A 27718-nucleotide genomic window follows, 5' to 3' on the forward strand; every position below is an offset into this window, starting at 1 on the left:
TCCGAGACATAAAAAGATTTCATTTTTCCGGGAAGCTACCCTTGTGAACACAGGAGAGGAAGGGATGAGGAAAGATGGAGTGACGTACAAAAGTGGAGGCTACCAGCCATCAGCCGCTACCCCCTGCAAGGCGGGACAGTAACCGAGCCCATGAGGTCCCACCTTCTCCATTCTTCCCGGGTCAGCCTAAAGCCACGCACTGCAGAGTCATTGTGGATGTCGCCAACGCTGCCCGGTCTGGTGCCTCGGGGATGAGTCAGCCCGTGTGGCTGAGAGGCCGCTGATGCCCACCAGAGAGCTGACTGATTCCGCAGAAACCAGGTAATTCAGCCCCCCGCGTCGCAGGACCACAGAGCTATGTTGGAGGGCAGCACAGACCCCACGGCCGGCCCAGCATCAGGAAGCAGAGCCCCTGAGCGTGTTTTTCCCATCAGGTGCGAGTGAGGAGAGTTCCGTGTGACCTCGGTTTCCCAGAAGCCTGGGGGAACTTCGGCTTCTTTGCTTTGGGGGCTCTGTGGGGAAGGCGGAGACAGTGGCTTCGGACTTCTAGGGAAACGCGGCGGACGACTAGGAAATAACTGTTTCTGCCTCCGGTAAAGTCCCCCAAGGGGGCTCTGAGTGGTCAATGAGATGCTTGCCTTCGAACCCAAGAACCTAAATCACAACTGTGGACCCCACGGGCCGTCCTCTGACCCCCACATTTGCTCCAAGCACACACAGACACATACAGACCCTAAAAAAATAACAAATATTATTTAAAACACAAATTTGAGGGGGGCTCCTTGGGACTGGAAGGATGGCTCGGCAGTTGAGAGCGCTTGCTGCTCTTGGAGAGGACCCAGGTTCAAGTCCCAGCACCCACATGGTCGCTCACAACCACCCACGACTCCTGTTCCAGGGGATCTGGAACCCGCTTCCAGCCTCCAAGGGCTCTGCAAACATGTGGGTCACATTTGGACCTGCAGGCAAAACACACACATAAATAAAAACAAATCTAGAAGGACGGAAAGGGGGCTCCTAGTCCAATGGCGGAGGCTTGCCCCACTCCAAGAATGGCTAGACTGATGGCGGACTCATTTCCTCAAGTCCAGGCTCCAGAAGTAGCCGCGGTTGCTCGGCACCACTGAGCCAAGGGTTCCCTCCCCAGCGCCGGCACGGGCTGGCTGTGCTCGCCCACGCCTGTTAGCCCCGCACTAGGGACATGAAGGCAGGAAGATCCCAAGTTCAAGGGCATGCTCAGATCTTTGCCCAGTTCTGGGGATAAACCTTAGTCATGCTCCCAGAGGCTCTCATGGAGGAGCGAGGTTGAACTGCTCAGTGAGTTCTAGACAGAGGAAGGAGGCAAGAACACGGAGGCGTGCACACCCTCTTCCACATCTGATCTTACACTCACAGGCTTGTTTCCTGGGCAAGCATGGAAAGTGCGCTCTCCTCTTTCTATCTCTCTCTGTCTCTGTCTCTGTCTCTCTGTCTCTCTGTCTCTGTCTCTCTGTCTCTGTCTCTCTCTCTCTGTGTCTCTCTCTGTCTCTGTGTGTGTGTGTGTCTTTCCCTCCCTCCATTCCCTTCCATAGGATCTCACTATAGCCCAGGCTAGCCTCAGCCTCCCCTGGTCTGTTCCTACCTCACCACACCTGGCTGTAATTCCTTGGGGGAGGGCGGGGTCAGTATGGGGAACTGAGACCCCTGTATGCTACAGAACCTCCTCAGCCTCCTGAGAGCCTGAATGACATGTGCCCCAAGAAGGCCACAGCCAGCTTTCCTTTTCCATAAAGATTTATGTTTATTTGCTTGTGTGTGCGTGCGTGTGTGTATGTGTGTGCATGTTGTGCGTGTACGTGTGTGTGTGCACGCATGTTGTGTGTGTGCAAGTTCCTTTAAGGTCCAGAAGAGGGCATCAGACTCCCTGGAGCTGGAGTTACAGGCAGTTATGAGCCAGCTCATACGTGAGCTGGGAATGGAACCCAGGTCACCTGGAAGAGCTGTGTTCTAACCACTGAGATATCTCTGTCTCTAACACCTCTCTTATTTTTAATTGTGTGTGTGTGTGTGTATGAGAGAGAGAGAGAGAGAGAGAGAGAGAGAGAGAGAGAGAGAGAGAGAGAGAGAGAGAGAGAGAGAGAGAGAGAGAGTCATGGCTCACGAGTATGGAAGTCAGAGGACAATCTGGGGGCGTCTTTTCTCTCCACTATGTGGGTTTTCGAGATCAAACCCACTGAGGTCTTAGGCTTCAGAGCAAGCACCTTTATCCACTGAGACGACTTCTGGCTCTGCAGCCAAGAATGACCCGGATGCTGCTGCCTCCACAAAGCTGAACGCTGGGATTAAGGCGTGCTCCACCACGCCTGGTTTGTGCGCTTCTGAGGACAGAACCCAGGGATTCTTGCGCGCTAGGCCAGCGCTCCACCAACCGAGTCCCAGAACCTCCTTGTCCTGTCAGGTGAGCCAGGGTGGGGCCCGGGGCCCTCCCCTCCCCCCTTTGAGGTGAATCCTAGAAGCACGGACCTTCTGTGAGAGCATCCCGTGATTCCCAGCCTGGGACTTCCCGTGTCCAATCCCACCCAGTCTCCCTGGGGGCACAGCCCTGCTCACCTATGGCCCAGAGGTGCCGTGACACCAGCTGGCTACTGCCAGGCTCCTGGGGGCTTTCCATCGCCAATCACATGCCTTACCCAGAAAGGAGGAGTCACCCCGACGTCCAGACGAACTGGGAGGGGCAGGGCAGGGTTCCGTGGAGGCCGTGCTCTGTCAGACAGCAGCAGAGCAAGGGGCAGACCCAACCCCACGTGACAGCAGAGCCGTGGATCTTCTCACAGAAGGGTGAAGATGCTCTCCGGAGGCGCCGTGCCGCCAGACAGCTGTGCCAGAGGCGCAACTGGTGAGTCATTAAATCTCCCAGATGTCATGTGGAGTCCTCGCTGTCATCGTGCTAGTATGCAATGACTCAGGGGGAAACTGAGGCCCAGAGTGAACAGATACCCAGAAGGCAGAGCCCTGTTTCCAAGGGCCACACGGCAGCTTGTGTTCTCCTGGAGTCCGGCACTTTTACGAAGCTGGACAGACAAAAGGCTGATGAGGTATAGCGCCACTGGGCAGGCTCAGCAGGTAAGGGTCAAGCCTGAAGACCCGAGTTCAATCCCCGGGACCCATAGGTAAGGAAGAACTGACTCCCAAAGTGTGTACTGTGATATGTGGATGCCCATACACCCCAGCAAAATAAATAAATGCAATTAACTGGGCAGTGGTGGCACACACCTTTAATCCCAGCAGCCAGGAGGCAGAGGCAGGCGGATCTCTGAGTTCAAGGCCAGCCTGGTCTACTGTCTCAAAATAAAGGTTTTGAAAACAACCCATATGCTAGGCAAGCAGCCTACCACTAAGCCCCGCCCCCAGCCCCTCCCTGAGGAATTCTAGGCAGCTACTGTCCATCTTAGCCACACCCCAGCGCCTTACTGGGGGATTCTAGGCAAGGACTCTACCACTGAGCCACACCCCCAGCCCCTCACTGGGGGATTCTAGGCAGGGGCTCTACCACTGAGCCACACCTCCAGCCCCTCACTGGAGAATTCTAGGCAGGGGCTCTACCACTGAGCCACACCCCCAGCCTCTCACTGGAGAATTCTAGGCAGGGGCTCTACCACTGAGCCACACCCCCAGCCCCTCACTGGGGGATTCTAGGCAGGGGCTCTACCACTGAGCCACACCCCCAGCCCCTCACTGGGGGATTCTAGGCAGGGGCTCTACCACTGAGCCACACCCCCAGCCCCTCACTGGGGGATTCTAGGCAGGTGCTGTCCATCTTAGCCACACCCCAAGAGCCGTTTGGGGTTTCTGGGTTTTGATTGTCTGTTTTCCTTTTTGAGATGGGCCTTTCTGTTGTAGCTCCTGCTTCTGCCTTCCAAGTGCTGGGATAATGGGAGTTTCCTACTGCAGCCTGGCACTTTTGACAGGAACTTATACTGTACCAGGCCTGTCCTGAGAGGGGCTGAACTCTTTGGACCCTCATAACCATCTGATAAGGCATGCGCGTTACCCCAGGGTGTAAAGGAGAAAGCTGAGGTTCCGAGAGAACATGTCATTTACCCAGATGTGAAGCTAGTAGGTCTGTTATTTTTTGTGGTCGATTTGTTTTGCCCCCAAGCTAGCCTCAAACTCATGACCCTCCTGCCTCAGCCTCCAAGAGCTGGGATGACAGGTATGAAGCCTTGTGCCTAGCTCAACCTGACAGATACAGTGTCTCACTTCCAGCTGAAGATCTGATGGCCCACATTGCCTGGCCTGCCTGCTCACTCCTTGTATCCGTTTGATCTATCCCCAACCTTCTGAGGCACCCAGCCACCCACCGAGGGGCAGGTGCCTAGGTCCCCACACCCCGATCCTGTTCCTCCGGGCTGATCAAAGTGATTGGGGGAGGGGTGCATGGGGTGTCACTCTCCCAGGCAGCAGAGAGAACAAACCAGATGTCGCAACACCTTGACTCAGCTGCTTCGCGCAGACCCAGGAGAGAGAGAAGGAAGAGAAAGCTTTGGCGGAGCCCCAAAGGGACTGCTCCTGCCCAGTGCCTGGGACTCAGGCAGCTGCCAAAACCCCAGGGGAGGAGCCCGGAGGTCCAGACCTTGCTCCAGGAAGCTGGCCTGCATTCACCCCTGGGGGCAGGGCACCCTAGTGGACCCAGGTCGGATGTCTAGCCAGGAGCCCAGAGAGAAGACTGCCAGCAATCTCTTCATCCAGACTCTTGCTTACCGTGTGTCTGAAGTCTAACTCCGTTCCTTCTCGTTGCCATGGACAGCCCTGTCCACCTACTCACCCCTCCCTGTTTCAAACTGCAAGATGTGGGCTCTGCTGTCAGATCTCTGTAGGTGACCCCAAACCCACAACTTCTCCCTTCCATACCTCAAGTTTCTCCATCCAAACCATTCCTTCCCAAAGAGTGGGGTCTGAGAATTAAGGCTGGTTTGCACCCTCTGGGTGGTCCAAGGGCTACCTGATCACATCAGCAGGTTGGAGATGGTAGCAGAGACACAGGAACCCCTGCTTAAAGTCCAACTCCTTTCGGTGCCTTGTGGTGAAAACTGGGCATGCAACTTCAACTGGGAAAGCTACTGGATTTTCGTTTCATCTTGACATAGGGTCCCCTGTAGCCCAGGCTGGCCTGGGACATCACAATGTAGCTGAGGATGACCTTGAATTTCTGACCCCGCTGCCTCTGCCTCGGGAATGTTGGGATTACAGGCCTATGTCACCTTGACAGGTTGATATGGTCCTGGGAAACACTGTGCCAACATAGCTCCAGCCCCAGGTCAGGCAGAGATAGCAGGTGAATTTCCTCGCCAGGCATGGCAGAGATCAAGTGTGCTGACTCTAGTGGGAGCTCAACCAGAATGAACAAGCCCTTTCTGCCTTGTTCGTGTGCATACAAGGTCACAGGAAGGCTTGGCAGTTCGGGTAAGAGTGAAGACAAGCAGTGTGGCCTGGCAGGACAGCACACAGAATCCAGCACTCAGGAAACTGATGATAGTTTGGGTCCAGCATGGACTAGATAGTGAGTCCCGGCTATAACTACATAGCAATTTCCTTCAGCTCCAGTTAACAGGACTGGCTGCTCTCGCAATGAACCTGGGTCCAATTCCCAGCACCCACGTGGCGGATCACAACCATCTGTCACTCCAGCTCCTGGGGATCTGATGCCCTCTTCTGACCTCACAGCAAATATGTACGTGGTGCACAGACACACATGTAGGCAAAACACTCATACACGTAGACACAAAACAAATGCATCTACAAACTAAGCTAAAATAAAAAAAGCAGCTGGGCAGTGGTGGTACACGCCTTTAACCCCAGTGCTGGGCAGGCAGAGGAAGGCAGATCTCTGTGAGTTCAAGGCTAGCCTAGTCTACAGAGTGAGTTCCAGGACAAGCTCCAAAGCTACACAGAGAAACGCTGTCTTGAAAGGAAAAAAAAAAAGCCCAGAATGGTGGCTCATGCCCATAATCCCAGCACTCAGGGGGTTCAGCAGCAGAAGCTGAGACAGAAGCCGACAGACAGGGAGAAAGAACTACCAGTAAAGTGTCTACCTGTGGCGCACGCCTTTAATCCCAGAGCTCAGGAGGCAGAGGCAGGGGGATATCTATGAGTTTGAGGCCAGCCTGGTCTACAGAGCGAGTTCCAGGACAGCCTCCAAAACAATACAGAGAAACCCTGTCTCGAAAAGCCAAAAACAAACAAACAAACAAACAAAAACAAAAAAAAAAACCCACATTAAAAACACTCGGCGTGGTGAGGCACTGCCTGCAATTCCCACACTAGGAAGTATGGACAAGCCCATCCCTGGTGCTCGGTGGCCTCTGTTCGCTAACCCAGCCCAGTCAGGGGGTCACAGGCCAGCATGAGATTGTGTCAAAAAAAAAAAAAAAGGTAGACGCCACAGAACTGCACCTGAGGTGCTCTGCCCAGAACACCGGAATGTGCACTCACGGTTTTTATGGGTGGGTGGGGGGGGTGTTTTCTTGAACTGGTCCACTTAGCAAATGAGAGAATGGATGCTGAGGTCAGGCCAACTCTGGGAGTCACAGACTAAAAAGTAACGTTGGTAGGATTTGCACCCGGGCCTCAGAAACACAGCGGGGCAAATCTGAGAAACTGAGGTGGAGAGAGAATGAGGGTGAAATCCACTCTGCCTCCCACTCTGGGAGAGGAATGAAGGCCCAGGTCCCCTTTGGTTCTCCCTGGGGACCCCTCCTCCCCCTCCCCCGGGAGAAATTAGGGATGAAGCAGGAGAGAGGAAGAAAAGATTCAAACCGAGACAACGAGCTGTTCATATGAGGGAAAGTGGTTAGACAGCAAGCAGGACTTCCCAGGCCTCTCTGGGAAGTTTTTGGGACTCATCCAGGGGCCGCCCCTGCCAGTGGGTGGGGCCCTCCAAAGCTGCAGTCTTAGAGGAGAGACCCTAGTCCTCCCCGCCTAGGATTCGAAAAGCCAGGGGGGAAACAGGGGGGTGGCCATCCTGGTTCCGCATCCTCCATTCCCGACACTGAAGGCTGAAGGGGAGGCTGCTGTGGGAGCTGGGACTTTCCTAAACAGCTGAACATTCTGGGAAATCAAGAGACAGCTGCGGGGCGGGGCTCATTCCAGGCCTCCCTCCCTCCCTTTCCCTCTCCTCTGTCCCCACGGGGTCCCCAGGCACTGTACGCCCTCTTCCCCCAAGGGTGGTCCTCAAACTGCTCCTTTGGGCCAGTGAGATGGCTGGGGCGTAGGGGCTTGCTGCCAAGCCTGAGGACCTGAGTTGGCTCCCTGGGACTCCATGGCGGGAGGGGAGGACTGGTCTCTGCAGGGTCCTCTGCACCCGAGAGCACGCACGGTGGCTTAGCACACTCGAGATGCATGGACACAAAAGGCTCCTCCTTACGCCATGCTTCTACCTTCAGACCCTGACCTCCTCCCTCAGACCCTGACCTCCTCCCTCAGACCCTGTCTTTCTCCCTCAGACCCTCACCTCCTCCCTCAGACCCTGACCTCCTCCCTCAGACCCTCACCTCCTCCCTCAGACCCTGTCTTTCTCCCTCAGACCCTCACCTCCTCCCTCAGACCCTGACCTCCTCCCTCAGACCCTGACCTCCTCCCTCAGACCCTGACCTCCTCCCTCAGACCCTGACCTCCTCCCTCAGACCCTGATCTCCTCCCTCAGACCCTGTCTTTCTCCCTCAGACCCTCACCTCCTCCCTCAGACCCTGATCCCCTCCCTCAGACCCTGACCTCCTCCCTCAGACCCTGACCTCCTCCCTCAGACCCTGACCTCCTCCCTCAGACCCTGATCCCCTCCCTCAGACCCTCCCCTCCTCCCTCAGACCCTGTCTTTCTCCCTCAGACCCTCCCCTCCTCCCTCAGACCCTGACCTCCTCCCTCAGACCCTGACCTCCTCCCTCAGACCCTGACCTCCTCCTTCAGACCCTGTCTTTCTCCCTCAGACCCTCACCTCCTCCCTCAGACCCTGACCTCCTCCCTCAGACCCTGACCTCCTCCTTCAGACCCTGTCTTTCTCCCTCAGACCCTCACCTCCTCCCTCAGACCCTGACCTCCTCCCTCAGACCCTGACCTCCTCCTTCAGACCCTGTCTTTCTTCCTCAGACCCTCACCTCCTCCCTCAGACCCTGCCTTTCTCCCTCAGATCCTTCTCCCCAGGCCCTTCTGCCCCTCCTCCATCTCCACACACACCAGCACCAACGCCACCCCCCAGGACCCCGCTGCACCCCTACCCTGGCACACACACCCTAACTGTCCCAAGTCACACCCCCAAGCCCCACCCCAGCTCCCAAACAGTGGTCAGAGCTCCCCAACTTTCTCTTGGGTTTGGGGCCCAGAGGAGTGGGCTAGCAGATGCTAAGTCAGCCCCCCACCTTTCCAAGGAGATTCCTATTCTTACCTTACTGCGCCCCCCACCCACCCCATCCCAGTGCTGGCGGGCGGGGTGACATGGCCTCGTTATCCACAGCAATCTGAGTTTCAGGAGAACACTGACTTCTCTCAGGTCAGGCAGGGAGGAGGTCATTGGGGAGGAACCCAGGGGCCGGGGCGTGCCGGGAAAGGACTCTACCACTGAGCAGTACCCCAGCACTCCTGTGGAGTCACATACGTGACGTTTATTTGTTTCATGTGTGTTCGTGTGAGCACGCAAGGCAGGGCTCGTGTGAAGGTTGAAGGATAACCTGTAGGTCAGCTCTGTCCTTGAACCACGGGGCTCTGAACACTGAACTCAAATCCTTCAGCTCGGTGGCCATCACCTTTATCTGCTAAGGCATCTCATTTGTTCACTTTGGGGGATCATGTAGCCCAGGCTGGCCTCCTCTGTAGGTAGCTATGGCTGGCCTTCGAACCCCTGGCCACCTCCATGGCACTGGGGTACTGAGTGTGTGTGCACCATACCCAGAATGCACTTCTGTTTTTGTTTTATTGGCTTTTTGCGGAGATAGTCTCCACAGGTTGCCCAGGTTGGCCTTCAGCTCACTCAGGCTAACCCAAACCTTTCTCTCCTGCTGCCTCGGCGCCTTGAATACCTGGAATTAGGGGCAAGCACAATTCCCCTGGTGGCTTGGAGATGAGATTTGAACTCATGTCTGGTCTTCTCCCCCCGATTCACTTTAATGGCATACTGGGGGGGGGCAGCCAGAGAGAGACTAAAGCCGCGGGAGAGTTAGGTCACCTGGCACCTCCAATCCCACAGACTAGGTTAACCATCCACTTGGGTGGGGCCCTAGCCGGACAAAGTCTCTTCACAGGCTCCGCACCCACGTTCCTGGTCCCAGGACCACGGAGGGCACGGAGACAAATAAGGGTCAGGCTCACACCTGTAATGTCAGCACTCCGGAGGCCCGGGCCAGCCTGAGCTACTGAGACCCGGTCGTCTGGGAAAACAGAGTCAGGGAGCAGGACAGGGGACAAGGGACCCGGGACGGGTTTGTGGAGACGCGTGGATACCCGGACAGAGAACCAGGGCACCCCGAGAATCCTCTGGGCGGGTTTGCAGCTCAGAGCCCATTCTCCTGCGTCCCCAAGTCTCCAGCCGCCTTCCCCCATCCGCCTCCCCGTGACTCAGTGACCTGGATTCAACCCCAGCGGCCGCTCCACCTCCAGGGATGTCCGGGAAAGCCCCGAGCTGCGGCCCCGCCCCGGGGCGGGCCCCGAGGAGGCTGAGCCTCGGCCCCGCCTCCCCAGCTCCTGCGCCTTTGAGTCAGGGCCCCAACCAGCCGGGCCTGTTCCCCACCCGCCAGCCCCTCCTCGGGGTGGGAAGAGAAGTGGGGGAGCCAGCCTGCACCCCCAAGCCCCGCAGTGCCTGGCCTCGAGCCCTAACTGTGGCCCGCTGGCCCAACCTCTTCTTCACTCTGGCCGTCCTGTGTCTCTGGAGGGTTCTTCCCTCCCCGGCTGGGATCCGTCGGGGGCGCTAACTTCTCCTCTGAGACCTCTGGCTGGGGGCAGCGACCCCAGCAGGACACACAGTCAAAGCTCTCCTGCGCACACCCCCGGCCACCCTGTGCCCTGCAAACCCGGGTGCAGGCCTGCCACCCCCACCTCCTCAAGAGGCAGGCAGGAAGAGTCCAAGTTCAAAGCCGTCCTGGGCTACTGAGCAAACTCAAGGTCAGCTCCAAAGCAAACAGAAGATTGGGCCATAATAGCTCAGGGCTGGGGCGATTGTGCTACCGGGCACAAGTGCCTAGGCTCAGTACTGCAAAAAGGGGGGAAAAAAAAAAAGGAAACAACGGGTGGGGGGGGGCAGTGCCTGGCCAAGGTCACCCAAGAGGAAGTACGAATCAAGATTCGAACCTGTGTCCTAGCAACCCTGTGGCCTCCAAGAATTGCAGGGTTGGGACAGGAGGAGGTGGTTGAAAAACTCAGTAACACTCAAGGAAAGATGGGGGCCGGTGACAGTAGGGTCACAGAGAGGAGATTGCCCACAAACGGAGACTCCCATAGCCAGACACAGCCGTGAAATTCAGAGACCACAGAGTGGGCTGAGACATTTGGATCCCAGCGGGCAGGAGGCCCCTGCTCAACCAGCAGAAAATACGTGTCTGCTAATGGCGGCCCGAGTCCACAGCCTCAGCTTTTGGGAGGGAAGACAGGAGGTAGAGGCAGGAGGATTGGGAGTTCAAGGTCATCCTCTGCTCCATAGCAAATTCAAGGCTAGCCTGGGCTACATGATCCCTGGTCAAAGAAAAAGAAAGGAAGGAAAAAAAAAAAAACAAGGCCCAGTGGAGCAGGCGTCTTCCCAGCATTTGAGGTGGAAACAGGAGGATCAGAAGGTCAAGACCACCCTCTGCTACATAGCCAGCTCCGGGCTAGCCTGGGCTACATGAACTTCAGTCTAAGAAAATGAGAGCGGAGACAGAGTAGGCAGAGAAGACAGAGAAGGAGAGAGACACACACAGAGAGAGAGAGAGGGAGGGAGGGAGGGAGGGAGGGAGAGAGAGAGAGAGACAGAGAGACACAGAGAGAGAGACAGAGAGAGAGAGAGAGAGAGAGAGAGAGAGAGAGAGAGAGAGGCACGCTCAGCAGAGCGGCGGGTGGGGACCAGGAGCGCCGGCTCCGCCTCCGAGACGCGGGTCCAGGAAACCCCTGGGGCGGACGGGTGGCCCTGGGGGCCCGGGGGCGGGGAGGCGGGAGGCGGGCACCGCCCCGGCTGACAAAAGTCCCTTCAGTTCAGTCGGCAGCAGGGGAAGTCCCGCAGCCTGGCGAGACCGCCTTCCCGTGCCGAACTTGCCGCTCGCCCCGGCGTCTCCGGGCGGCCCGATGCCCCGATGCCCCGCGGGGGCCATGGACGAGGGGCCCGTGGACCTGCGCACCCGGCCCAAGGGCACCCCGGGCGCCGCGCTGCCGCTCCGCAAACGCCCGCTGCGCCCCGCGTCCCCGGAGCCCGCAGCCCCGCGGGCTCCTGCCGGACCCCTGGACCCCCTGCGCAGCAGCTGCGACGCCCCGGCTGTCCCTGGGCCCCCCCACGGCGTGGCCAGGCCCGAGGCGATTTATTACCAGGGTGAGTAGCCTCCCATGCGAGGGCCAGGGCCTGGTGGGGGCCACCTGAGGTCAGCAGAGCCTAAGACACAAATAGATGGGTTCCTGGTAGCTGGGACTCTGGAATGGAGGCTAGTGTCCCAGAGATAGTTAGGAAACAGGTTGCAAAGCCCTGGAGCTCAGCCCTGAGGATACCAAGAGACAGGAGGTCAGAGGGGTGCCCGAGGGGCAAACGGCATGGGCGATGTCAGGGGACAGTGTCCAGTGGCGCAGATCTGGGGTCCCATGGCATCCCACAGACGCAGAATTACAGACTGGGAGGCCCAGATGTAAGGACTATGAAAAATTATCACCCGGGCCTTGGAAACTGGGCTTCTGGTATGCAGGTATGTGGGGGGCGTAGAAACAGAACAGAGGTCTAAGGTCTTGAGAACCGAGATTTCAGGGGGCACAGGGGCTAAGAGAAAGGCATTAGCGTTCTGAGCACCCCCGTGTTTGGATCACAAGCCTAAATAATAACATGTAGAGCCCCAAGGACCCCAATACTGCAAGTCTGGGGGAGTCAGCAAACAGAGGCAGCATTCTGCAGTCAGTGGTGTATGCTCCCAAGTGTCCCCAGGTCAGGTGGCCCTAGGGGCAGGCTTGGGGACAGAGGGTTCTAGGAAGGGGAACACAACTAAGGAATTCAGAAACTGAGGGACTTATCCTTATCCAAGGAAAGGATTCGGGGACCTGGAAAGGTGGCCCTGCAGAAAGGGAACCCCAAGGCTGCTCAGACGGCAGGAAGCCAGGTGCCCTTCTCCCAACCTGTACATCAAGGAAGGGGCACCCCCTTGCATAACCACCTGACTATCTGCTGGATACCCCAGAGCTGCTCACAACCGTTTCTTTGGGCCTGTCTATCCATGTCAGGAGGGCATCAAGCTGTGTAACAGGGGGCCTTCCTTGGCCTGGTGGGATCCCCGGCTTCCCTCTTCCCGTCTCTGTGATAGCCCTTCCCAACAGTTCCATCTAAACGTGTTCTGGGGACAAGTTTTCCAACTGTCCTGGCTCTCTAGATCCATTGCCTGTTTCCTGTGCACCCAAGACCCATCAACCCCATCAACTGCACCCTTCGGCTACGAAATTACAGTGTAACTTTGTAACTAGGGTGCGCCTGCGGGGGGTGGTGACAGGGCTCGCTCTGCCCTTAAGGGTCTCTTCTGTAGACAGATGGAGGTCAGGCCCTCGTGAGAGAAGAAACAGTATCATAGGAGGGAATCGGGATGAGGGATGGGGTGAGGGGTGAGGAACACAGGGTACAAGAATGGGGGGCGGGAATGAGGACATTGTCTTGGGCCTTGAGGACCAAGTTCGAGGAGCTAACAGAATCTGGGATAACCAGTCGTGGTGATGCTTGCCTGTGAACCCAGCACTTGGGAAGCTGGAGCAAGAGGATCTCCATGAGTTTGAGGCCAGTCTGAGCTATAAAACACAGTGACACAGTGTTTCAAAGGAGGCACTGGGGCTAAAGAGACGCCTGGGGTTAAGAGCACTTGCAGCTCTTGCAAAGGGCCTCAGCTTATTCCCAACAGCCAGGTCTGACGAATCACAAAGCCATCTGTAACTCCAGTTCTAGAAGTACAATGCCCTCTTCCGGCCTCCGGGGGCTTCTGGCAGGTGCACACACGTACATGCAGGCAAAACATTCATACACACTTTTAAAAATTAACACAGCTTTTAAAAGTAATAACTATAAATGGATCTTTAAAAGAAAAGGGACCTTGGGGCGGGAGAGATGAGGCTCAGCAGTTGAGAGTATTTTGTGTACCTGGAGTGACCTTGTCTTCAGGTCTCGGCACCCACTTCTGGTTTCAGGGGATCTGGCGCCCTCTGCTGGCTTCCCTGAGCACATGCACAAATGTGGCGCACATAAATACACTCGGGCATGTGCACACACACACATACATAGAAAAATTAAAAATGGACAAATCTTTATATACATAAAAAAGAGTGAAATAGTAACTGAAGTGATTCAGGTATATAATTCCGTCGCTCAGGAGATGGAGGCAGGGGGGTCAGGATTGGAGGCTATCCTCAGCTGCATATTAAATTCAAGGTCAGCCTGGGCTACATGAAAATGGGGGCAGGGGATTTGGGGGGATGCCAAGGCCTGAAGGGAGAGACCCCTGGTCAAGGGTGTATGGGGTTGGCTTCACCTGGGTCACCCTGTCGTTTCTGCCGTATCCAGGACCTCTGGTGCCCATTTACCCTACCCCGACGGTGGGACCCCCCTTTCCGCTGCTGAACATGCCTGCACACCTCTACTCCAGGATGTGCCCCGTGGAACACCCCCTTTCAGCTGACATTGCCCTGGCCACCCGTGCAGACGAGGATGGAGATACGTAAGTGACAAAGCGTGGAGGAGCCCAGCCCTCCGCAACACGGGGTCCCACATTAGAATCCGCCTCACTGATGCTGCACAGGACTCCCCCCTCTCTGAGCCTCAGTTTCCCCCTATGGAAAATGGGCACTTAAGAGCACTCATTGGCTAGGACTGTTGTGGGGTGGGAGACTAAGCCTGTGCGTGCTCTAACAGGAAGCCACAACCCCAGCGTCTCAATTTTGTCATAATCCAAAAAAAAAAAAACCCGAGAACGATACATCTTTCTTTGTTTTCATTTTTTTTAGTTTTATTTACATATATGAATGTTTTGTCTGTGTGAGTGTCTGTGCACCATGCGCATGCCTGGAGCCTGAGGAGGCTCAGGTGCCCTGGAAAGAGTTACAGGTGGTCGAGAGCATCTATTAGCTCCTCTGGAAGAGTAGCCATCGCTCCTAGTCACTGAGCCATCTCTCCAGCCCCCACCCCAGTTTCTGAGTCAGGGTTTCACTATGTGGCCCTAACTGGCCTGGAACTCACTCTGTAACCTAGGCTGGCCTCAAACTCACATAGCTACGCCTTCATCCACCCCCTGAGTGCTGGGATCAAAGGTGTGCGTCGCCACACCCAGCTCTGGGAACTGTATTTTATCTGCTGATTTTCTGAAGGTATTACACACTCATGAGAAGTTCGAGTCTGGGGTGGCATCTGTCATGTGCTCAGAAAACACTGCCTCGAGCTCAGGGTGGTGATGCCTACCTGTGAGCCTTGTCCCGGGGAGGCTAAGGGTAGAGGCTGGAGAATTCAGGAACTCAAAGCCAGCCTGGACTACAGAAAACAAACCAAGGGCTTGTAGGGAGAGTGCTTGCTTGTCTATGACGCATGGGGCCCAGGTTCCGTCCCCAGCACCACAGAATCTGAGCCCATTGAGGCAGACTCAGAGTGAAGCAGCCGCCTGGCCCCCTCCCAGTCTTGGATCATTTCTATTCTAGTTCACGTCATTGTCAAGGCCATAGCCCACTGAGCTGATTTTGCAACCCTCTGACTTACCTCTTGGGTATCTGCTAGGTCAGGGGAGGGCTTAGGTCTGGGCGGAGCATGTAATGAACGCCCCATGCAATTGAGTCCTGGACCAGCTTCCCCCCTCTGTACCTCAGTGTCCCTCTCTGTAAAAACCGCCATTCTAAGTATGCACCCCTTTGGAAAACTGTTCTGTTTTGTTGAGTAAAGGACCGCGTTGTCTAGGCTGGCCTGGAACTCGTCACCCAGCCTAGGACTGCTCGGATCCTGCTCCCATCTCCCAGTGCTGGGATCCAGACCTGCACCACCAAGTCCAGATTCCTCGTTTAAACTGAGACAGGGTCTCACTCTGCAAGTGGGTGGCCTGGAACTCACTATGTAGCGTAGGCCAGTTTATAACTCACAGCAAGCCTGCTGCCTCAGCCCACATGATGGGATTATCATTCGGCTGAAATGGTTTTCCTAAGGAACCCCGGTGTGGGAATCGGTTTGGGGTCTGGAATCCGCAGCCGGAGATCAATAGGTCTGTTTGTACAAAGAGCCCGGGAGCTGGCTGGATGTTCCGAGCCTCAGTTTCTGTTTGGAAACCAGGCCTTGACTTAGACCTTTCACAAGAACACCCAGAGCCGGGCTGGGCAAACAGCAAGCGCTCGCTCGATACTTGAGTAGGTAATGTTTGAACAGAGCTGCCCTGGGGAGGCTGTAGGCCTACCACGTGAGTGCGAGCAGGAGAAAGTGTCAGAGGTCCATAAAAGAATAAACTCTAGCTGCTTCCCACCCCGGGGGGGGGGGCAAATGAGGAGAGAGGTTTAATTTGTAGCTGTCCCCAGGGGCGAGCTGTCTGTGGTCTGGTAGCAGGGTGCAGTCTGCAGTCACCGCCCCTCCCCCTCCCCCAGACCCCCCTCCTCCCCTCGCCCAACGCAAACACTTCTGCCTCAGCTGCCGGCTCGGGGAAATCCCTTCCCGCAGAACTTGACCGCAGCCCAGCTGCTCGGCCTCCCCCACGTCAGCACCCTTCACTCACTCCGGCGCTCCCTCCAACCTTAACCCCTTCCGCTGGGGCCGAGACTTACCGGAATGGGCAGCCGGCCAAACCCCAGCTTGCCTGAGCTTCACACAGGCTGGGGGAGGGCAGGGCAGGGACGCCCGGCCAGGGGACCCTAAGTCTTAAATCCTAGGGAACCAGAGCCCTTGTCGTCTGGACTTGGGCTTCTTTCAGGAAACGAGAATCTCGGGGAAAGCCACGGTGGCTCCTAATACCCCCTCCCCCAGCAAAGTTCAGGGAGGGTCACCTCCAGCTTGAGGTTAGCCAGGGCTACACAGTAAGGCCATCCGGAGTCAGGGATTGGAAACTGCAAACCTTTCTGCAAGAGACGAGCCTTAAGTCTCAGGGCAGGGATTGGGGTACGGAATTCCTCCATCTTCAAGGGGAATAAGGAGAGAGATGGGGAGGGGCAGTAGTTCGGGGACCTCGTACTTACACAGGACCAACCACGCGGGTTTTCAGTCCTTAGTTCAAGAAGGTTATGATTTCAGCCGCTGGTGTGCATACCTCTAATCGCAGCCCCGTGGAGGGTGGAGAGCTTGGCTCCAAACAAAACGGTAGTTAGTGGCTCCGTGCGTTTTCAAGAAAAATGGAAGAATTTCCAAACGGAATAGCAGGTTACACTGGGGGATGGGCTCGGGGGTCGCGGCCCTGGGTTAGCCCCCATGCCCCAGAAATCAAGCAGACTGTGTACACCGAACCCCGACCTGCAGTAATGATGTGGTCCCTATGCTAGGGAAGCTCCCTGCCGTCCCCAAAGAGGTAAAGACTGCAGTATTGTCTTCCTGTGTCCTCCAAGGGACGTGGAAGACAGATGGGCCACTTGGGGGTGGGGGTGACGGCTCACTTGCTCAGATTTACGGCCGTGTATTTCTGAAGTCTAAAAAAAACGCCTTTGTAGATGCGAGGGTAGGGGAACCAGGAGCCCGCTGAGGCTGGGTCCAGTGAGGTGCAAGCCGGGCCCCAAGCCTGGAAAACTGGGGTTCTGCCTCTCGCCTCCCCCACTGGGAGAGTGGAAGTTGGGGTGCGAGGGTACGGCCGGGTAGATCCCCAGCTGGCCAGGCTTCCCTCCCCCGGGAGCAGGAAGCCCAGCCCCGCCCCGCAGACCTGTTACTGGAAGTCCGAGGGCTGGGCCGCCCCTCCCGTCCCCACTTCCTCCAGCCCCGCCCCACCCCCTGCGGCCCGCGCATTTATGGGAACTGAAGCCTGGACGGTTTCTCTGAAATCATTCGCTCCCTCTGCCCTCGCTTAACCCCGCCCGCGCCGGGAGGGACCCTGGCGGGCTGCGCATCTCCGGAGATGCTGCACAGGGATGCCGCGAAGCCGAACTGTGAGGGGGTTCGGGGCCCGCCTCTCACCCAAAATGTTCGATTTCAATCTGCTTCGCACTGTCTGGATGCAGATTCAGGGATTCGCCCACTGTAATCTGTCCTGACCCGTGGCGCTATTTCGGGAAGGAAAGCCAGGCTCACGCAGGAGGTACTTTGCCACAGGCCTTCGCTAGGAAGCCAGTGCTGCTGTCTAGGGTGGGTTCCTGATGGGATGAGCCCCTCCCCACCCGAGACCCTCAGAGCTCCCTCGGAATAACGTGGGAAGGTGATCTGAAGTGTGGATCCTGGGTGCTAACTGTACCTCTCTGCCTTGACCAGGATCTGGTTAATAAGAGGCAGTTGGCACGTGAGAAAGTAGATGCTTCATTAATGGATTTTTTGTTTTGTTTTGTTTTGTTTTTGGAGTGGTAAGAATGGAAGCCAGAGCCTTGCCTGTCCTAGTGTAGAATCCCCCCTCACTGGGGAATTCTAGGCAGGGGCTCTACCACTAAGCCACGCCCCCAGCCCCTCACTGGGGGATTCTAGGCAGGGGCTCTACCACTGAGCCACGCCCCCAGCCCCTCACTGGGGGATTCTAGGCAGGGGCTCTACCACTGAGCCACGCCCCCAGCCCCTCACTGGGGGATTCTAGGCAGGTGCTCTACCACTGAGCCACACCCCCAGCCTCTCACTGGGGGATTCTAGGCAGAGGCTCTACCACTAAGCCACACCCCAGCCCCTCACTGGGGGATTCTAGGCAGAGGCTCTACCACTGAGCCACACCCCCAGCCTCTCACTGGGGGATTCTAGGCAGGGGCTCTGTTGTAATGCATCCAAAAACATTCTTTGTTTTGCTTTGTTTTGTTATTTGAGACAGAGTAGCCCTGGCTGTCCTCGAACTTGCTCTGTAGGCCAGACTGGCCTCAAACTCAGAGACCCACCTGCTTCAGCCTGGGATTAAAGGGTTGCACCAGCACCACAGTCTCCAAAAGCATTATCTGAAGATAGAGTCTGACTATGTAGCCCAAGCTAGCTCCAAACTCCCCACCCCCTTTCAGATGTGCAGCCACTGGGATTGGCTAGTGAATACTTTAAATGAAAGTCGCCCAGGATGGAGCCATGGCTCAGAGGGTAAGGTGTTAGGGGCTCTAGCCCAGAGGAACCGAGCTTGGACCCCCAGCCGTGAAAAGCTCAGTCAGATGGCTAAAGCGGGAAGACCCCGGAGGCTCAGTAGTCACCCAGTGAGCTCCAAGCTCAAGGAGAACCTGTCTCAAACAGTAACGGGGAGGGTGATGGAGGATAGTTTCTGACAACACGCGTACGTGTGCACAAATGTGCACCCACGCAAGTGCAAGAAGATTCATGCACGCGCATGCACACCACACTCTTGTATTTTTTTTTCTTACGAGACAGGGTTTCTCTGTATTGTTTTGGAGGCTGTCGGTCCAGCCCGGCCTCGAACTCACAGAGATCCGCCTGCCTCTGCCTCCCGAGTGCTGGGATTAAAGGCTAGCACCACCACCACCTGGCGTAATTTTTTTAAAAAGTGGTGTGAGAAAGATGCCATGTGACAGAATTCAAGTGGAGATTTTCATGTTTTTGTTGTTTTTAATTAGGGAACTGGCTCATAAAAAGGGGATGGGGGGGGCCGACCTCCAGGGACAGGAGCAGCAGGAGAGAGGAAAGAGGTGCAGAGAGAGAGAGAGAGAGAGAGAGGGAGGGAGGGAGGGAGGGAGGGAGGGAGGGAGGGAGGGAGGGAGAGAGAGAGAGAGAGAGAGGGAGGGAGAGAGGATGGGAGGTGAGCCGGGCTCTTTTAAAAGGGAGGGTAGTGAATGGGCACAGGTGGTGCTCTTAGTGGCTGCAGCTGAGGGCGTATCCTGTCAGAACCCCAAGGACGGGCCAGTACAGATGCCTGAATACTAACACTCACAGGAAAAAAGAAAAACCCATACAGTAGAGGGTCTGGTGAGATGGCTCGGGGGCCGTAAGCAGGCCTAACATCCTGAGATTGATCCCAAAACCCACATGACAGAGGAAGACAAATGACCTCCACACATGTGCTATGGCAATGTGCACACACATGTGCACACAGTAAATGCATGCATGAATGCATGAATAATACACAAAAGCCAGGCATAGTTGTGCACAACTTTCATCCCAGCACTCGGGAGGCAGAGGCAGGGGGATCTCTGAGTTCGAGATCAGCCTGGTTTCCACAGTGAGTTCCATGTCAGTCAGGAACTGACATACTGAGATCTGGTAGCAGTAATAGATTATTAAAAGCTGGAAGAAAGACAGAGAGCACAGAGGGAGACGCCTGATGTGTGCACTGCACCTGCACATGCAGGAACACGCACACATGCATATACCACATTCACAGAAACATGAAATAAAAGCCATGTGGCCTTGGGGCGTGCAGTCTGCCTGCCACTCTCCCTCTGTCCCCATGCTCCTGCTCGCCCTCAGCTCTGAATGGCGGTTGGGGATCCCTGGGAAGAGGGCAAGTGCTTCAGTGGGGAGCGCACTAGGGGGCCTGAAGAGGGCTTCAGGAATCCCAGAGGAAACGGTGGCAGTGACGTTGATGTGCCCTTCCTAGGTGGGGGAGTGGGAACGACCAGTCTCTGCCCGCCCATTGTGTGGCAGCTGCTCCCATCACCAGAGGGCATAGCGTGGAGTGAGCAGCCATCTCCAGCAGAGATAATTGTCAGGTTGTGGGAAATGAACAGCTTCATGAGCCTGAGGTCATTCTGTGCTTCGGAATCCAGCCTCAGAGCCACGCCCATGTCCCACGTGGTTCCTTCCTCCATGTTTTATTCTTGTTTGCCTTTTTTTCTTTCTTTTTGTTTTTGTTTTTGTTTTTGTTTTTTTCGAGACAGGGTTTCTCTGTATTGTTTTGGAGGCTGTCCTGGAACTCGCTCTGTAGACCAGCCTGGTCTCGAACTCACAAAGATCCGCCTGCCTCTGCCTCCCAAGTGCTGGGTTTAAAGGCGTGCGCCACCAACACCCAGCTCCCATATTTTATTCTTGTTTGCCTTTGTTTTCTTTTTTTTTTTTTTAATCAGGGTTTTACCATGTGGCTCTGGCTGTCCTGGAACTCACTCTTGTAGACCAGGCTGGCCTGGAACGCAGAGACTCCCCTATCTCTGCCTCCCGAGCGCTGGGATTAAAAGTGTGGGTCACCACACCCGGCCTTTCCCCCTTTTGGTCAAAGCCTGTGCTCCACGGAAAGCCCTGGGATCCTCAGCTGGAAGCTGAGCCTGGTGTATGTACAGCAGAGACCTGACAGTGAGTTCACGTGCCCCCCCGTTTCACAGATGAGGAAGCCATGCATGCGGAAGGCTAGGGAAGTGGTCACACGGGGTGACCATGAGGGTGTGCTTAGTCACTGAGCGACTGCTGTCTGTCAGGTACAACTGAGGCTCTGGGCAGGGAATGTCGTCCTGCTCACATTCTGTTGGAATCAGGACAGGCTTGCAAACCGGACAGTGAGCCATGGAGCAACACAGAGGCAAATCTGGCAGGGGGGGGGGAAGAGGGCGTGCGAGTCCACCACAGTACCTCAGCAGAGGCAGGGGTGAGGTTGGCAAGCCCTACAGATGTCCAGGGAAACTGTTCAGGCACATTGAAGAACCGAGGCAAACGCCCCGTGAAGTGAACGAGGCTGGTGTGTCTCAGGCCCACAGCACGGAGTTGCCATCGGAGGAAATGGTAGCCTTGGGGGGCTGAGGCAGGAGAACTGCCCATCTGAAGTCACTCTGAGCTACGTAGCTAAACTGACACCCACTCGCACAGGGCCCATCCGTGTGTGGTGCTTCAAGCCTGTAATCCTAGCGTTCAGGAGAGACGATTACCACTGCTGTAAGAAGAGCAGCGAGGGCCAGAGAAAGACGCCAGGCGACAGGGTTCAAACTGGAGTTTTTTAGGGAAAGGGGTCATAAAAGGAAGGGAAGTGGGGAGACCGGCCTACAGAGATCGGAACAGTGGAGAGAGGAAAGAGGGGGAGAGAGAGAGGAACAGACAGAGGGAAAGAAAGAGAGGGATGGGAGACAAGCAGGGCCCTTTTAAAAGGGAACATAGTGAATGTGCACACGTGGTGCTCTTAGCGGCTGCAGCTGAGGACGTATCCTGTCAGAACCCAAGGACAGGCCAGTACAGAAGCCTGAATACTAACAGCCATGAAGTTGAGGATAACTTCATTTAGTGAGCTCAGGAACAACCTGAGTTATATATAGTAAAACCCTGTCAGAAAAAAAAAAATCATGTGAGGGCTGGAGGTGTGGTTCAGTGGTAGAGCCCCTGCCTAGAATCCCCCAGTGAAGGGATGGGGGCGTGGCTCAGTGGTAGACCCCTGCATAGAATCCCCCAGTGAGGGGCTGGGGGCGTGGCTCAGTGGTAGAGCCCCCGCCTAGAACCCCCCAGTGAGGGGATGTGGCTCTGTGGTAGAGACCTTGCTTAGCTAGTAGAAATGTTTTGTTCCTAGCTCCACTAAAACCAAAACTATCCAGTTTTTAAATAACTCACATGGGACCTGTGATCAAGTGAGGATTTTGGAGGGAAGACATATCTGAAAGTGTTCCTCTGGCTGGACGTTGGTGGCGCACGCCTTTAATCCCAGCACTTGGGAGGCAGAGGCAGGCAGATCTCTGTGAGTTCGAGGCCAGCCTGGTCTACAGCGCGAGTTCCAGGATGGGCTCTAAAATCACATAGAGACCCCCCCAAAAAAAGTCCCTCTGGCTATGAGGTGAGGGACTGATGGGGCGGGTGGAACCCAGAGAGCTGGGGTGGAGGCGGGAGCCGAAATGATGCCAGAGGAAGCCAGCGCAGGCTGTCCCAGGATGGTTATAAATGACTGCACTCAGCCGGGCGGTGGTGGCGCACCCCTTCAATCCCAGCACTCGGGAGGCAGAGGCAGGCGGATCTCTGTTAGTCGGAGGTCAGCCTGGTCTACAGAGCGAGTTCCAGGACAGCCGGGGCTACACGGAGAAACCCTGCCCCCCCCCCCCAAATGAATAAATAGTAGCCTTTACTCTGAAAATCCTTCCTAAGCGCTGCAACGGAAGCACACACAGCACTATCAACAGCCGGGTGACCGCCCCCAATGCTAAGTGATTGCTCCTGTGTCCCCCAGGCCTCTCCACATTGCTGTGGTCCAGAATAACAAGGCAGTGGCCCTCCGGTTAGTCCTCCTTTTCCAGCAGGGAGGCCGGGAACTAGACGTCCACAACAACCTACGGCAGGTGAGGTGGGCTGGGGCCCTGGCACTGGGGCTTCCGGGTTCTGGTTCTTGGGAAGGAGGGGACCCGGGAGATGTGCAGCAGGGGGCCAGCGTCCTGGGAAGAGGCAGAAGGCGGTGGATCGGGACAATGGTAGCGGATTATCCGTCATCCAGCGTTGGGGAGCCCGAACAGGAACTGAGCATGAGGAATGGAGAGCCCGGGCTAAACAGCAAGGCCCTGTCAAAATAAATAAATTAATTAATTAGAGGTTGGGCCAGTTGGATGGCAGGTGAAGGAGCTTGCCGCCAAGCCTGACGACCCAAGTTCAAAACCCGGCTGCCTCACCGCGGCGCGCACACATACTCGCGCGTGCACTCAAAGCAAACCGCCCCAAACTAGCACGGCCAGCTCACTCCTTTGGCCTCAGCAGTTGGGAGGTGGAGGCAGGCACAGCGGGAATCGAGGTCACCCTCATCTGTAGAGCCAGTCTTGGGGTCAGCACGGGCACCCTGACATCCTATCTCACAACATCTCCCCCCACGGGGAAAAAAAAAGCCCCGTCGAGGTAGACTTTCCGGGTTCTGGGGTCTCCGGACTCTTAAAACTGGGAGAGATGTCAGAGGCTCCCACTAGTAGACTCAGGCAAGCCCAGGTGCGTGCGCATGACGACTGGTCCCTCACGGTCACTGTTCCCCAGACCCCACTCCACCTGGCTGTGATCACCGCGTTACCAGACATGGTCCGGCTCCTGGTGACGGCTGGTGCCAGCCCCATGGCCCTGGACCGCCACGGCCAGACTGCAGCCCACCTGGCGTGCGAGCACCGCAGCCCCAGCTGCCTGCAGGCCCTGCTGGACCATGCAGCCCCGGGCTCGGTGGACCTGGAGGCTCGCAATTACGAAGGTGAGTCCCCAGAGGGGACACGGTGAGACTGGCACCGTCCACACCCAGGCCGGGGCTTGACTGCGGCTTCCCCTTCGCTCAGGGCTCACCGCCCTGCACGTGGCCGTGAACACCGGGTGCCAGGAGGCTGTCCAGCTGCTCCTGGAGCGAGGCGCGGACATCGATGCTGTGGTGAGCCAGGGAGGCGGGCGACGAGGGGCGTGGCCTGGCGCGAGGAGGTGTGGCCCAGGAGGCGGAGCTGGCGCGGGGCGGGGGGGGGGGCGGGGGCTGAGGGTTCGGAGATCTAAGCGTTGGAGTCTGGACCAAAGGGAGGGAGGGTTGCTCAGAGCCTGCAGAGCGGGATGACAGGGATGACCGAGGGACCTGCCCTCCCGCAGGACATCAAGAGCGGCCGCTCCCCACTCATCCACGCCGTGGAAAACAACAGTCTGAGCATGGTGCAGCTGTTACTGTTGGTTCGTACTCGCCTCTGGCTCCTCCCCCATCTCCACCCAATGCCGCCGGCCCAGCTGTCACCTCCGCTCCTGGCCAAGTCCCCATTTTCCAGTTCATACCAGCATCTCTGGCTCTGAGGCTCCCCTTCAAAATCTCACTTGCAAATTCCACTTTCTTTTCTTTCTTTCTCTTTTTTCTTTTTCTTTTCTTTTCGAGAAAGGATCTCACTACGTAGAGTCGGCTAGCCTACAACTCGTTATGTAGACCAGGCTGGCCTCAAACTCAGATCCGCCTGCTTCTGCCTCGAGAGCACTGAGATTAAAGGCGTGTGCAGTGTAAAGAGTTTGGGTTTTTGGGTTTTGGTTTTGGTTTTTGGTGTTTTTTGTACACGGGTGGTTTGCCTGCATACAGGTCTGTGCACCAGGAGTGTGCAGTGCCCTCTGGGCCCAGAAGAGGGCGTCAGGTCCCCTAGAACTGTAGCTACAGGTGCTTGTGAGCTGCTATGTGGGTGCTGGGAATCTAACCCTGTCGTCTTCAAGGGCAGACAGTGCTCTTAACCAATGAGGCATTTCTTCACCCCTCAAATGTATTTTTTAATTTTTGGGTTTTTGGGGGTTTTTTGGTTTTTTTGGTTTTTTTGTTTTTCGAGACAGGGTTTCTCTGTATTGCTTTGGAGGCTGTCCTGGAACTCGCTCTGTAGACCAGGCTGGCCTCGAACTCACAGAGATCCGCCTGCCTCTGCCTCCCGAGTGCTGGGATTAAAGGTGTGCGCCACCATGTCCGGCCCCTTTTTAAAATTAGACTCGGCCGGCCGTATTGTGGAGGTCAAAGACAGTGAATGTCGCCCTCCCAGCCTAGGCTTTACCTGGGACACCCTTGTAAGCCCTGCCTCCGCCCTCCTGCACTCCTTTCATGCGATTCCTCCCCTAATGACTGGCCCCAGGCATCCAGCTCTCCCAGCCTCTCTCCTTGGAGTCTCATGTAGCCGAGGCTGGACTTGAACTCGCTTTGTCGCTCAGGCTATCCTTGAACTCTTGACTTTCCTGAGCCCACTCTCCCAGTGCCGGGCTTACAGGCCTAAGTCGTCTTTGACCCCCAACACCCTGTCAACACCCGTCCCAGGCAGCCGTGTGAGCCCCAGTTGTGGTCACCCGTCCCTTCCCCCCAGCCGGCCCGGGCCAGGTGAGGCCACTGACCCGCGTGGCTCCTGACCGGAATGTCCTGTCCCCCAGCGCGGCGCCAACGTGAACGCCCAGATGTACTCGGGCAGCTCAGCTCTGCATTCGGCGTCTGGCCGCGGCCTCTTGCCTCTGGTGCGCACGCTGGTGCGCAGCGGGGCCGACAGCGGCCTCAAGAACTGTCACAATGACACGCCCCTCATGGTGGCGCGCAGCCGCAGGGTGAGCCTGGGGTGGGGATCGTGAGCAAACAAAGGGAGGGCCTGTGCACCCTTACCTGGTCACCTCGCGAGGGAGGGGACGGAGGGATGGAGGGAGGGAGGGATGGAGGGAGGGAAGGAGGAAGGGAGGCATGGAGGGAGGGACGGAGGGAGGGAGGGCTGGGGAACGAGAGAATAAATAGAGGTTGGAGCAGCCTTGGGTGATCCTCCTTCTCCCACAGGTCATTGACATCCTAAGGGGAAAGGCCTCTCGGACCAACTCAGGGTCACAGCCCGACCCATCCCCAGACCAAAGCGCCACCACGTCCCCCCGAGAGCAGCAGTCGCCTCAGCTCCAATGGTGAGAGCCTGCACTGGGGACCCGCAGGACCCTGGGGCCAGCCCAGCGGGCTTCCCCCTGCCCTCACCCTGGTCTCCCTTCCCTCCTCAGGTCTGCAGTCCTCTCCAAACTCCTCACCCTCGGTGTCTCCCCCGAAGGATCCTCCTGGCTTCCCAGTGATCCCCCAAAACTTCTTCCTCCCGACTACATCTCCACCTGCCTTCCTGCCCTTCCCAGGGGTCCTGCGAAGCCCTGGCCAGCCGGTGCCCCCCTCCCCAGCTCCAGGAAGCAGCTGAGACGGATGGGGGGGCAGACCCGGACTCGTGGGGAGGGGCCTCCCTGCCCTGTGGGGACCTCTCCTCTGGAACCTGTGAGGACTCGTTCTGCTTCCCCCCCAAATCTCCAGGACCAGGTTTTGCACCAAGGCACATGCACCTACTACTGAGCACAGATGTCCCTAATCTCACCCCTTACCCAGGACTCTTGGCCACACTCTCAGGACCAGGTACCCTGTCTGGAATCCACTAGCTGATCGATTCTTGGTTCCATCCCACAAGTGGAGGAACCGAAGGACAGCCCCTCGCCTGCCATCCTCCACCACAGGAACCAGGAGGAGAAGAGGGGTCGGGGCAGCACTGATCACGATGTAAATTATTAGGTTTGGGTCAGATTTCTTTTGTAATAAACTATTTTTGTACCATATCCCTTGCTTTGGATCTGTCATAACCCGGCAGGCAGAAGTGTCCTTGAGGGAGCTCACCTGTGCACAGAGTGACTTTGTGAGGCAATGCTGTTGGGGGAGGGAGGCACTGGTGTTGGCTTTGGTGGTAAAATGAGTTACTGAAACATCGTGACATCTTCCCTGGGGGATGCTGTAGGGTTCCAGAATGTCCTGGCTGTGGGGGTTTCTGAGGGACTCTGCAATTAGTGGGTCACTGTGGGAACCTTAGCTGACTGGTTTTGGGTTTTGTTTTTGTTTTTTGGTTGGTTTTTTTTTTTTTTTGGTTGTGAGCCTAGCCTTTAAAGGCTGAGCCATCTCTCCAGTCCTAGTGTTTGGGCTTTAAACAAACATTTACATGTATGTAAATATATGTGTATATAATTAATGTATATGATATGTAATTATATGTCATGTGATTATAATATACATTTATAATATATTTACATGTTATATAATATGTGTAATGTAATGCATACTTATATATTATAATGTGATATACTTTAAATATCATATTATAATATATAACTTATGTAATATGTAGTAAGTCTTTTTTTGTTCCACCAGCCAGCACCCAAATAAAGACATGGAGACTTCTTATTAGTTATGAAAGCTCGACCTATATAGCTTAGGCTTGTTCCTAACTAGCTTTTATGACTTAAATTGACCCATTTATATTAATCTACGTTCTGTCACGTGACATTGCTTCCATCTTGCACCTTCTGTTTCCTCTCCGTGTCTGGATTCCTCCTCCTCTTCCTTTTTCCTCCCTAGAAATCCCACCTCTACATCCTGCCTAGCTATGGGCCATCCAGATTTTTATTACACCAATCACAGCAGTACACCTTCACACACTGTGCAAATATCCCACAACATTCCCCCCTTTTTGTCTAAATGAAAAGAAAAAGCTTTAGTTCTAATACCGTAAAACTATATACAAAGCCAGGCGGTGGTGGCGCACGCCTTTAATCCCAGCACTCGGGAGGCAGAGGCAGGAGGATCTCTGTGGGTTGAAGGCTAGTCTGGTTTACAGAACAAGTTCCAGGACAGCCTCCAAAGCCACAGAGAAACCCTGCCTCAAAAAACAAACAAAACTATATACAGTAAGAACAGTTACCAAGTAAGAATTACATTCACAATGTTTGGTCCATATGTATTTGGCAAATTCAGGGAAAGTACTGTACTATCTGTCCTAGCTTAGTGAGTCCAACATTTTATACCTAAATCATTTTCTGTCATAACTTATGTTATCATCCTAAAAATATCTTTTTAGATAAACAACTTAAGCTTTTATGTTTCTCATAAAACTTATAAACTTTGTATCTTATGTGTTTTTTTCTGAATTTGGTAACAAGGAAACTCTAATTATCTAGTCTTCAATCCACATCAAAGGCTCAAGAAGGATAAAACATTACCCTTAGTAAACAGGAAGTGCAGAGCAAGCAATTTCCAAGCCAAGCCTAAAGAAATGACAGACAGCTGACTCCCTAGACAGT

The 27718-nt window shown here is 55.7% G+C and overlaps 1 protein-coding gene and 1 long non-coding RNA gene across 4 annotated transcripts; one reads left to right on the forward strand and one right to left on the reverse strand.

Moving 5' to 3' along the window:
* LOC110339332 lies at positions 1 to 17002 on the reverse strand. Of its 3 annotated transcripts, none has more exons than XR_005872630.1 (3): positions 15952 to 17002; positions 2241 to 3050; positions 1 to 959 (listed from the first exon to the last, which is right to left on the reverse strand). It is a non-coding gene; the product is annotated as an uncharacterized LOC110339332 (long non-coding RNA). The 3 variants fall into 3 exon arrangements; XR_002381453.2 differs by lacking the exon at positions 15952 to 17002 and having other exon boundaries at positions 730 to 959; positions 2241 to 2357; positions 2590 to 3321; XR_002381452.2 differs by lacking the exon at positions 15952 to 17002 and having other exon boundaries at positions 730 to 959; positions 2241 to 3321.
* On the forward strand, positions 11139 to 25940 carry Bcl3 (BCL3 transcription coactivator). The gene is given in 10 exon segments (XM_040734427.1): positions 11139 to 11518; positions 13727 to 13880; positions 22362 to 22470; positions 23147 to 23351; positions 23434 to 23522; positions 23729 to 23806; positions 25019 to 25186; positions 25407 to 25493; positions 25495 to 25525; positions 25616 to 25940. Coding segments are annotated over 10 exon segments (1347 nt in total). The 5' UTR covers positions 11139 to 11277; the 3' UTR covers positions 25801 to 25940.
* Positions 25941 to 27718: the final 1778 nt, after the last annotated feature.

The sequence above is a fragment of the Mesocricetus auratus genome, unplaced genomic scaffold, assembly GCF_017639785.1.
Source record: "Mesocricetus auratus isolate SY011 unplaced genomic scaffold, BCM_Maur_2.0 Super-Scaffold_100038, whole genome shotgun sequence".
NCBI classification, from domain to species: Eukaryota; Metazoa; Chordata; class Mammalia; order Rodentia; family Cricetidae; genus Mesocricetus; species Mesocricetus auratus.